Here is a 12208-nt window from a genome sequence, read left to right as displayed (position 1 = left end):
CGATACTGAGCTGCGCAGCCGCACAGCTCAGTATAGTAATACATTAATGTATGGGAGCGCGGCTGCGGCTGTGTAATTCAGCCACAGCCCCGCTTCTGAGTCATGATAAGTTCGCGGGGTCAGGATGATGCGATGCGGCCAGCGCTGCACTAATGAGCGGCGGCACTGTAGACAGAACATGGCGGGCGCTCTACAAAACACCCCCATGTTCTGTCTCCAGTGCCTGAACTGCCGCTCATTAGTGCAGCGCCGGCCGCACCTCCTCATGCTGACCGCGCACGCACTTCCTGTCAGGAGCGGGGCAATGGTTGTATTACACAGCCGCAGCCCCGCTCTATAACGGCGGAGATCAGAGAAACCCCTCATCTCCGCCGTTATTCCCCTGAATGCTGCGATCACAGCTGACTGCAGCATTCAGGAGAAAATGAGCAGGGGGGATGCCCCTGGATCGCGTCACAGGGAATTCCTGTGACGCGATCGAGGGCCATACCATATATGGGCAGACAGCTCAGGGTCTATTGACGGACCCCAGGGCTGTCTTACCATATTTCATGTTGTTAGGACATACCCAAGTATGTCCTAACAACTGCCTGTGTGCTATCCGTTCACAGGCTAATGTACTGGCACATATCTGATATATGTCAGTACATTAAAGTTTAAAAATAAAGTAAAAACAAAGTATTGTTAAATTTAAAAAAAAATACATTCACCTTTTTTACAACATTAAAATAAGTCTCAATACATAAAATACACATTCAGTAATGGCGCACACAACAATTTTTTTGCATCATTTATGATGTGTACGCTGTAAAAAAATGAAATAAACACGGCTTTCATTCACTTATTAATGTGAGGCGCGAGGTGCGATGAATTTACCCTCCATGTTCCTCACATTAATAGTAATTAACCCCATCATGTACCTCGCACATTAACCTATTATGACTGAGAAACAGGATGGGATTACTATTAATGTGAGGCGCGTTCAAAATTCATCACACGTCGCGCCTCACATCAGAAAACGGAAGAATTTTTTTTTTATTACTGTTGGCAAAAGTATCGAAATTGGTATCGGTATCGAAATCCAAATTCTGGTATCGTGACATCCCTACATTGTAATAGTTCATAATTTTACGGACGCAGCAATACCGGTTATGTTAATTTATGAATTTTTTCACATTGCCTTTGGGGGAATTTTATTTTTTATTTTTAATTTTTAACACACACACACACACAATTATAGTGCAATATCGAAACATTTGTCCGTTGTATTGGTATTGATCTCTGGTACAATTGGGAGGAATGCCTCCATTCATGATCTGGTAGTTTGTCATACCTTTCAGGAAAGTGAAAACATGAAAAAGTAATTTTTCAATCAAAAACAGTGGGTTAATCCCCCAAAAAATTATCCTCTGTCACCTTTATCGAGACTGCAAAAATATTGTCAATTAATGGTGGTCCATGGACACTTTTTAATAAAATCATCCGTTTTGTATGTGATACATTAAATATATTATGATAATAGTGACATTAATAAAGATGTTCTTATTTTTATAGAATTTTTTTGCCACGGTTAGTGGGAGTAAACATTTTTCGGCTTGTGGTTTACACAATCCTGTTGTCCAATAAATTTATGAATAGTTAATCCCCCTGTGTGTTATAAGGGACCTATCCTAACCAAAAGAAAAAATTCTAATTAAACCAAGATTGAACTTTTTGGCCTCATTCTAAGCGTCATGTCTGGAGAAAACCAGGAACTGCTCATCACCTACCCAATACCATCCCTACAGTGAAGCATGGTGGTGGCAGCATCATGCTGTGGGGCTGTTATTCAGTGGCTGCGACAAGGAGACTGGTTAGGGATGAGGGAAAGATGAATGGAGCAAAGTACAAAAATATTCTTAATGAAAACATGATCCAGGGGCCTGTGGACCACACACTGGGTCGAAGGTTCAACTTCCAACAAGACAATGACTCTAAGCACACAGCCAAGACAATACAGGAGTGGCTTAGGGACAACTCTGTGAATGTTCTTGAGTGGCCCAGCCAGAGCCCTGACTTGAACCCAATCGAACATCTCTGGAGAGACCTGAAAATGTCTGTCCACAGACAGTCCACATCCAACCTGTCAGAGCTTGAGAGAATCTGCAGAGAAGAATGGCTGAAAATCTACAAATCTAGGTGTGCAAACCTTGTGCGATCATACCCAAGAAGACTGGAGACTGTTATCGCTGCCAAACTACTGAGCAAAGGGTCTGAATACTTATGTCACTGCAATATTTTAGTTTTTCCTTTTCAATAAATTAGCAAAGATTACGAACATTCTGTTTTCACTTTGTCATTATGGGGTATTGAGCGCAGAATGATGGGGGAAAAAGGATTTTAGCAGAAGGCCTTAACAGAACAAAATGTGAATAAATTGATAGGGTCTTAAGACTTTCCGAATACATTGTGTATGTATATATATATATATATATATATATATATATATATATATGTGTGTGTTTTTTTTTATTAAAAAGTTTAAACTCTACTATACTTTTTTTTTTCCTTTATTAGTCCCCCTAGGGGACTTAACTAGCAATCATTGGATAAAAAGCATAAAGATGGCAGACCTTGGGGCCTTCATTAGGCCCCCGGGCTGCCATGACAACCATCAGCACACCGTGATCATGTTATGGGGGGCACCAGAGGGGGTTACCCCCTGTTTCTAACAGCTTAGATGCCGTGGTCGCTAACGACCGTGATATCTAAGGGGTTAAATGGGCTAGATCTCACTCAAGCAGGACTTTGTTTACTGAACTGAAGTGTTAGCTGGTTTACATAGCGGACACATTCATCTTATGGAGTGGGCTCAGCCCGTAGGCTTGCTTCATATCACCCCACCCCCCGACCTCTGTCGTGTATATATAGCGGATGTGGGAAGGAGTTAAAAGGCTTTTCCAATCATAGAAAGTGATGGCATATGGCGAGAGTATGCAATGAATTAGGATCGCTAAGTTCTGCAGACCCCCTTCATAATCATGATCGGTAGGGGGTCACAGCAGTCAGACCCTCAAGATCAGAAAGTGATGGCAAGTGTCCTTGTGATATGGGAAAACTCCTTTAAAATACCCAAAGCAATTGCAACATATTCTATTCTATACCAGGGATTCTAATACTTTATCACCCCCATCAGTGCCCCCTCAACAGATGGGTTGTCATGGCAGCTGGGTGCCTAACAATGGCCCCCAGGTTTGCATCTTTGTATACTTATACAGAGGTAGTGCTTAGTAATATGCATGTCAGCGTTAGGGTGCAGTCACACATGTGACTAAATATAAGTTCCATTTATGAGTGGAACTTGCGGAAATCCATGCACCTGCTGCAGAAACAACCCTATTCAGATGAATAGAACTGATTTTTAGTCGCATAAAATTTCTGCAACACGAGCGTGTTAAACATCCGTGTGACGGCTGTTGAAACAACGGCCGTCCCGCGGACCTTTGTAATTCAATGTGGCCGTTCAGACAGCCATTGTTTCAACAGACCGTATGAAGGGTCCGTGAGAAAATAAGACATGTCCTATTTTTTCATGCTTCACGCATCCCTCCATAGATTCTAATCTATGGGGGATGCGTGACATTGCGTCCTGCAGCGCAGAGTACGGATGCACCTCGGACGTGAAAAACTGTAGTTCAGGCTGACAGGCATACTGCATTGGGAAAACTTGAAACTAGATAAAGAGAGATCAAAAAGTCATATATACCCCAAAATGGTACCATGGATAATGTCCACTCGTCCTGCAAAAGCCCACACACAACTATGTCGCCGGTAAAATAAAAAATCCATGGCTTTCAGAAAATGGCATTTTTTTTTTTATTGTGCAACAGTAGTAAAACTGAAAAAAGAACTATATACATTTTGTATCGCTGTTATTGTATGAACCCACATGGTGAATGGTGAAAAAACAAAACCCAAAAAACAAATATCAGAACAGTTGTTTTTTATATCCCCACCACAAATTTTTTTTTAAAGATTTTTAAATACATTATATGTACCGAAAAATGGTGTCATTTAAAAATAAATCTCGTCCAGCAACAAACAAGCCCTCACACGGTTACATTGATGAAAAAAAAAAATCTATCGCTTTTGGAATGCGGAGATGAAAAAATTAAGACACTCGCCTCGTCCTGAAGGCCACAACAGTCAGCGTAGTAAGGGGTTAAGCCTGCGTCTACGCAAGGGAATTAAAGCTGTGTATCATAAAAATTGAACTCTGACTGTTTTGTTGAAAAATTACTATACAAAGAATGTTTTACCTATATAGATTTAAAAAGAAAACTGGTATTCAATGATCGAAATTGATATTTAAGCTTTATTTTATTTAAAAAAAAACATTAAAAAAAAATGGAAAACTCACCAAGCTTCTTACCAGCTCTGTGTGTGGCAAGAGTTTCATATATTTCTTCGATGGGGGTGCACAAGCCTAAATTCATTAGGGAATTGTACTGAGCAGCTTCTACAAATAATTCCAAATTCACTAGTTGGTTAGTTGTTGGAGAAAATATATTGGATATGTCTGGGACTTCTGCAAAAAATAGAAGAAAAACATTATTAACTGTATATAATATACAGCATTACTAATCCATTACAAATAATTATATGAAACACCCTGGAATAATTAATCTTTATCACTAGTTTGACAAACTGAATATTTATTTATACAATGGAAGCTTCCTAACTAGGACAGCGTCTCAGCAAAGCAGTCAATGTTGAGACCCCTCCCACCTAGGGATGTCACGATACCAGAATTTGGACTTCAATACCGATACTTTGTGTAGTATTGCGATTTCGATACCAAAACGATACTTTACCAACAGTAATAAAAATAAAAAAAAAGTTCTTCCATTGTGTGATGCGAGGCGCGTGGTGTGATGATGAATTTTGAATGTGCCTCACATTAATAGTAATTAACCCCATCGTGTTTCTAAGTTAGAATGGGTTAATGTGTAAGGCACATGATGGGGTTAATTACTATTAATGTGAGGCACATGGAGGTTAAAATCATCACACCTTGTGCCTGACAATAAGTAAAAGAAAGCAGTTTTTTTATTTTATTTTTTACAGCGCACACATCATAAATGATGCAAAAAAATTGTTGTGCAGGTTATTACGGCCGCGCCAATACTGAATGTGTGTATATTTTATGTATAGAGACTTATTTTAATGTTTATTGTAAAAAAGGTGTACGTGTATTTTTTTAAATTTAATATTACTTTATGTTTTTACTTTATTTTTAAACTTTAATGTACTGGCATATATCTATATGCCAGTACATTAGCCTGTGTACGGATAGTACACAGGCAGTTGTTAGGACATACCTAAATATGCCCTAACATGAAATATGGTAAGACAGCCCTGGGGTCCTTCAATGGACCCTGGGCTGTCTGGCCATATATGGTATGTCCCTCAATCACGTCACAGGAATTCCTGTGACGCGATCCAAGGGGCATCCCCCCTTCCCACTTGAATGCTGCAGTCAGCTTTGATCGCAGCATTCAGGGGAATAACGGCGGAGATGAGAGGTTTCCCTGATCTCTGCCGTTATAGAGCGGGGCTGCGGTTGTGTAATACAGCCACTGCCCCGCTCCGGAAATTAAGTCCGTGCGCGGTCAGCATGAGGCGATGCGGCCGGCGCTGCACTAATGAGCGCCGGTTCAGGCACTGAAGACAGAACATGGGGGTGTTTTGCAGTGTGCCCGCCATGTTCTGTCTTCATTGCCGGAAATCATTAGTGCAGCGCTGGCCGCATCGCATCATCCTGGCAGCGCGCACTTGTCAGGACTCAGGAGCGGGGCAGTAGCTGTATCACACAGCCGCAGCCCCGCTCTCATACATGAAATAACGGTATCGAAACAGTATCGAAGTTTCGATGCATCGTGCATCCCTACTCCCACCATGGGCGGGCCCCATACTAGTCGTGTCCCCAACCTCTACGGAACCTACACCACTGTGTTCCAGTGTGGTACATGTCCAGAGATGAAGTATTGTGAAGAGGAATACGCAGATACAGTTCAATCTCCGCAATTTTTTAATTTGAAATGATTAATTTTAACATGTAAGGCTCTTTTCACATCTGCATCAGAGGCTCTGTTAGGGGCCTCTGTTGCAGATCCGGCAGGGTTTACCGGAGTCAATAGCGTAGCCGACGGAACCCATTAAAGTGAATTGGTTCCTGCGGCAGCTGGCGGTATCCGTTGTGTACGGAATAACACCAGAACACACCAACCAGGTGTAAACCCAGCCTAAGGAAAAAAACAACCTTGAATTGAGACATCTGTTGTTTGATTTCAAATATCGTGCAATATAACTCGAGATCCCCAGCAGTCTGTACAGCTCAACAATTATATAAACTTAAAACAAAAAAAACTGTGCGCTATTGCAAAAACTGTCATTTCTATTAGCTGTGTGAATGTCACGTCCCTAGTTTAATAGCACAACCACCAAGAAAATGGCTTTACTATTTTATTTTATTGTTTATTAAAAGGAATCTGTCACGATTCGAAAACCCCCTGAACTACGATAATGAGTGACTAACTTAGACAGTAAAAATTTGAACAGCCCATTCCAACAAAATGAAACAAAACGTGTACACAGGTGCAAGAACGCCTTGCAATTTTTGTGTTGTTTATATGATTCATATATGTGGGGTTAGTGACTACCTCCATTTTTGATCTTGCACTCCTCCCATTCTGGCCTGGGTGATTTTAATTAGTTTAATGCTGGTTCCTGCCATCCCCAAGTATATATAAGCTTAGTCCCAGTTCTGGCTGTATGTGCAGCATAGGTTCCCACCTTATAGAGGTCACCTTGTCATGGCAGGTGGGCTCACACAATTTGATCAAAATGTGCACTAAGAACCCCCCTATTGTAAGCAGATTTAGCAGTAATGCATATTTATTTATATTTAGCGGCTTAGGTAGCATTAGTGTTAGCAGTGTGCTGTCGCCATTTTCTTGTGTGCTGTATAAATTTGCAGTCACAGGCGTTCTTGCACCTGTATACACGTTTTGTTTAATTTTGTTGGAATGTGCTGTTTAAACTTTTGTGTCTTATGTGATTCATTGATAATATCGCTGGCTGCATTCATAGAACTAATAAACTGTGCAAGATGGAAACAAGGTTAGCTGAATTACCCCTGGTCTTATAGGGACTTATATATTCCTAAATCAATAAGGGTAAACTGGGATTCCTTACAAATAGGAATACAAATTACAAACAAAAATGGAGCAAAGCACCTTCAATAAAACACTGCACATCAGATGCAGTTATTTATCCAGATATCAGGACTTGTGTATCAAATCTGAGCAATGTTTACAGCCAAAGGCAAACATGTAATGGGTGCTGTTACAGAGGGACAGCCATTAGTGAAAACCCAGAAACTTTATATTTTCATTTAATTTCATTTTAAAAATAATTAAATATACCTGGTATTAAAATAACTCAAGTTCTAGGCTCAGACTCCACGGCAACGCACAGTCGCCCTAGAGTTGTAGTACAATAGTGCCCTAATTAGGACTTAATCTCAAAATTTCCCAATTGGGTAAGGGGAAGTAAAGTCCTAATTAGGGCACTATTGTACTGCAACTCTAGGGCAACTGTGTGTTGCCCTAGAGTCGGAGCCTAGAACTTGAGTTATTTTAATACCAGGTATATTTAATTCTGCTGTGAAATGAAAATATAACGTTTCTGCCGCTTCTGGGTTTTCACTAATGGCTGTCCCTCTGTAACAGCACCCATTACATGTTTACCTTTGGCTGTAAACGTTGCTCAGATTTGATACACAAGTCCTGATATCTGGATAAATAACTGCATCTGATGGGCAGTGTTTTATTGAAGGTGTCTTGCTCCATTTTCTTCTGTAAAGTTGTGTTTCATACAGAGTTTTTGTTCGTAATTTATATTCCTATTTGTAAGGAATCCCATGTCCTTATTGATATATATGGCATAATTGTCTAAAAATGGGAAAAGGATTTTAAAAGCCATTCTAGGAGGTGCTCATAGGCAGCCAGAAATCTAAACGTAACCCTACATAACACAGCACATGTATATGTTAATCACGATGTGTGAAAGCCGGTTGTTAATCCCGATATATTACCGCAGTAATGGCAGATATTAGTTCTTCCCGCACCTGTTACCAGCGTAGGAGACCCAGATACTATAATGGTTAGATATACAAAGCTAGCTGGGCCCCTAATGTTCTTAATGTGTATTTCAGTGGCCACAAGACTAACTGGTGAAATGCACGTGTAATAATACTTTTGCTATTTGGCTCGGCTCTAGACATAATGTGTAATATAACGTTGAGGCTTCATACAAATCCCTTGGCATATAGAATACTGTCCACCACATATGGCATGGTATTGATTTTGCCTACCCAAGAATGTACTTAGGGAATAAGTGAAAGGGCTTTATGCCATATCATTACTGCCCAAGTGTTTTACTTCCATGCTAAGTATTATTTGGATTAGGGTTATTTAATGCTGTAGGGAAACATCCTGACTTTCTGGTTTACCATTGAGTGAGAAGCCTGAAATTTAATGAGCTGGCTGTGAAAAGGTCTCCAACCACATAGATAGATCATTTGGATTTTCTGTGCATTGCATCTTATAGAAAGTGTTATTCCTAAATTTATGTTTGGCCAAACATATACCTTTTCTGGTTCCAAGGCACATTTTAATACCTGGCTCGGATAAAACTCAAAGTTGAAATTTATTGCCTGTCCTGGCTCTATTACAGCCCAATGAATTTACAAGGAGGATTCTGCACAAGATGCTGTTAAACTGCCAAGATATGGGAGAAAACCTAAGGTGTAAGCTTTCTCTTTAAAAAACAGCATTGGTTCGTGAAAAGACTTCAAGTTGTGATAGCCATTAGGATATACATAACACATTGTTATACAACTATCAAGTTATTATATTAATACAGACTTCATCATTCCACTACCTTAGGGACCAAAACACTAGATACTACACATTGTAGCACCTTCTAAGTTATACGTGTTACAGGAAAGTTTTACTGTGAAGAGCTTAGTTATACTTTTTTATACTTTTTTTTTTTTAGATCAGCTTAGAGAAGACAAACTTAATACTGGGTGACTATATAGAGCTACATTGCCATCAATTAGCAACAAATAAGCGGAGTATATCAAGTATCTACCAAGCAAAATAACTAAATTCATACATTGTGCATACAGTTACATCCATTTAGGTGAGAAAAAAGGGATGTATGGAACGTTATTAAAAACAATTAGCGTCTGATTGACTGGTAACCAGCAATGAAAGAAAGCTACATGCTTCATTACTATAGCTCCATAGACATGCGCTACATACACCCATGCCTTCTAATTGATTCCACCCTTTGAGATCCCGTAGGTGCTCTATAGCCTCCCTCCACCCCTGGAACCGTTCCTACGAATGCCTGCTCCACCACTACTATAACCGTGTTATTTAAACCTGTGTTGCCGGACATTATTGCATACTGATTTGTGCCATGATTTCCTAAACACTGTATCAGGTGACATTACCATTCACTTTATATACGTAACCAACAGGGTACAATTCCTCTAACACCTAATTGTTGTAGACATGTCATGCTTGTTACATATTTATCATGCACCTAATTGAAGCGTTATATATCGATGTTTTGTAATGTGTATACATGTAATATTCCTGTAGTCTCACATTGCAACTTTACATAATTTTGCACCAGTGGTGTAATTATTTTCCCATGTTTTTGGGTGCTGTTCATTCTTTCAAGACTTTTGTTAGAGATCTGCCAGGTACTTCATCTAGGTATACTCCTGGGATTAATCAATCCACACCTGAGGCCAGACCTGTTCGACTGACACCATCTCCCACCAACCAGGGTGGCAGGCTCAGGAGTGGGAGAGCCTATCGCGGCCTGGTCTGTCGGAGTTAGCTCCGCCCCCTGTCCTTTATTACCTGCCCTGTTCTCTCCCTCAGTGCTTGTAATTCTTTTGGATTCCTGGCCCCACTGCTGCTTGCTCCAGCCTGCTTCTGCCGTGCTTCTGCCTTGCTGCAGTTCTGCTTGACCTGCTTTGCTTTGCCCCTGGCTTGCTTCTGTCTCCGTGCCCGCTCGGGTGTACTCACTTCGTCCTGGTCCTGACTGTTCGTTCGCCGCTCCGTTTCCTCGTGGCGTTCCGTGGCTACTGCCCCTTCCCTTGCGTGTTCCCTGTTTGTTTTCCTGTGCACTTAGACAGCGTAGGGACCGCCGCCCAGTTGTACCTCGTCGCCTAGGGCGGGTCGTTGCAAGTAGGCAGGGACAGGGCGGTGGGTAGATTAGGGCTCACTTTCCCTTCACCTCCTTCCTGCCATTACATAATTACAAGCCCTTACCTAGTCTACCATTTCTCCTACGCTGACGCTATCATGGACCCCCTTGAGACCCTGACCCAGCAGATGCAGGGCCTCTCCCTACAGGTCCAGGCCCTGGCCCAAAGGGTCAATCAGGGTGACGCTGCTTTAGTAGTACCCCTCACCTCACCTCTAGAACCCGACCTCAAATTACCTGACCGGTTTTCAGGGGACCGTAAGACGTTTCTCTCCTTCCGGGAGAGTTGCAGACTGTATTTCCGCCTAAAGCCCCACTCCTCAGGTTCCGAGAACCAGCGGGTGGGTATCATCATATCCCGACTCCAGGAAGGGCCCCAAGAGTGGGCCTTCTCCTTGGCTCCTGACGCCCCTGAACTTTCCTCTGTTGATCGTTTTTTCTCTGCCCTCGGACTCATTTACGACGAGACTGACAGGACTGCTTTAGCCGAGAGTCAGCTGGTGACCTTACGTCAGGGTAGGAGACCGGTTGAGGAATACTGTTCTGATTTTAGGAAGTGGTGCGTAGCTTCTCAGTGGAACGATCCGGCCCTAAGGTGCCAGTTTAGGTTAGGATTATCTGACGCCCTGAAGGATCTGCTGGTTAGCTACCCCTCGTCTGACTCCCTTGACCAGGTTATGGCCCTAGCAGTACGACTTGACCGACGTCTCAGGGAACGTCAGCTAGAACGCTTCAGTGTGCTCCCCTCTGACTTTTCTGCGATCCCCCCCGAGGTCCCGTCTCCTCGCCCCTCCACGGAGGACTCGGAGGTACCTATGCAACTCGGGGCCTCCATGTCCCCTCGACAACGTAGGGAGTTTCGCAGAATGAATGGTCTCTGCTTCTACTGTGGGAACGACAAGCATCTACTGAACACCTGTCCCAGGCGCAAGAATAAGAAGCCGGAAAACTTCCGCGCCTAAGTGATCATCGGGGAGGTCACTTGGGCGCACAGGTATTTCCCGTAAATGTGAAACGCAATAAAATTTTGCTTCCCTTTCAGGTCTCGTTTGCTGGCCGGTCTGCCACGGGCAGTGCTTTCGTGGATTCTGGCTCATCTGCTAATATCATGTCTGTGGAATTTGCTATGTCTCTAAAGATGCCTTGTATTGATTTACCTTATCCTATCCCTGTAGTAGGAATCGACTCAACTCCCCTTGCTAATGGTTATTTTACTCAGCATACTCCTGTTTTTGAACTCCTGGTTGGCTCCATGCATTTGGAGCAGTGCTCTGTACTGGTGATGCAGGGATTATCGTCTGATCTGGTTTTAGGCCTTCCCTGGTTGCAGTTGCATAATCCCACGTTTGATTGGAATACTGGGGATCTCACCAAATGGGGTAATGAATGTCTTATGTCATGTCTTTCTGTTAACTCTATTTCTCCCCGGGAGGAGGTAAACACGCTTCCTGAGTTTGTTCAGGACTTCGCCGATGTGTTTTCTAAGGAGGCCTCCGAGGTGTTGCCCCCCCATAGAGATTACGATTGCGCTATCGATTTGGTGCCTGGTGCCAAGCTTCCTAAGGGTAGGATATTTAATCTTTCATGTCCTGAACGTGAAGCTATGAGGGTGTATATCCAAGAATGCCTGGCCAAGGGTTTCATTCGCCCCTCGACTTCTCCTGTAGGTGCTGGCTTCTTCTTCGTGGGGAAGAAGGATGGTGGTCTTAGGCCGTGCATTGATTATCGTAACCTGAATAAGGTCACCGTAAGGAACCAGTACCCACTTCCTTTGATTCCGGATCTTTTTAATCAGGTTCAGGGAGCCCAATGGTTTTCTAAGTTCGATCTACGGGGGGCATATAACCTTATCCGCATCAAAGAGGGGGATGAGTGG

At 42.5% G+C, this 12208-nt stretch overlaps 1 protein-coding gene across 2 annotated transcripts in view; it reads right to left on the bottom strand.

The window, feature by feature from the left end:
* Positions 1-12208, bottom strand: part of METTL25 (methyltransferase like 25) — a 215290-nt gene that overhangs the window by 123309 nt on the left and 79773 nt on the right. Inside the window, exon 3 of one of the 2 annotated variants that reach the window (XM_075856797.1) lies at positions 4412-4567. In XM_075856797.1, the coding sequence (XP_075712912.1) occupies positions 4412-4567 (156 nt within the window). Of the gene's footprint in view, positions 1-4399; positions 4568-12208 lie in introns of both variants that reach the window. The other variant, XM_075856796.1, reaches the window with a different exon arrangement.

The sequence above is a fragment of the Rhinoderma darwinii genome, chromosome 3, assembly GCF_050947455.1.
Source record: "Rhinoderma darwinii isolate aRhiDar2 chromosome 3, aRhiDar2.hap1, whole genome shotgun sequence".
NCBI lineage: Eukaryota > Metazoa > Chordata > Amphibia > Anura > Rhinodermatidae > Rhinoderma > Rhinoderma darwinii.
Note: the sequence above shows the minus strand (reverse complement) of the source record. Positions and strands in the feature narration are given on the sequence as shown.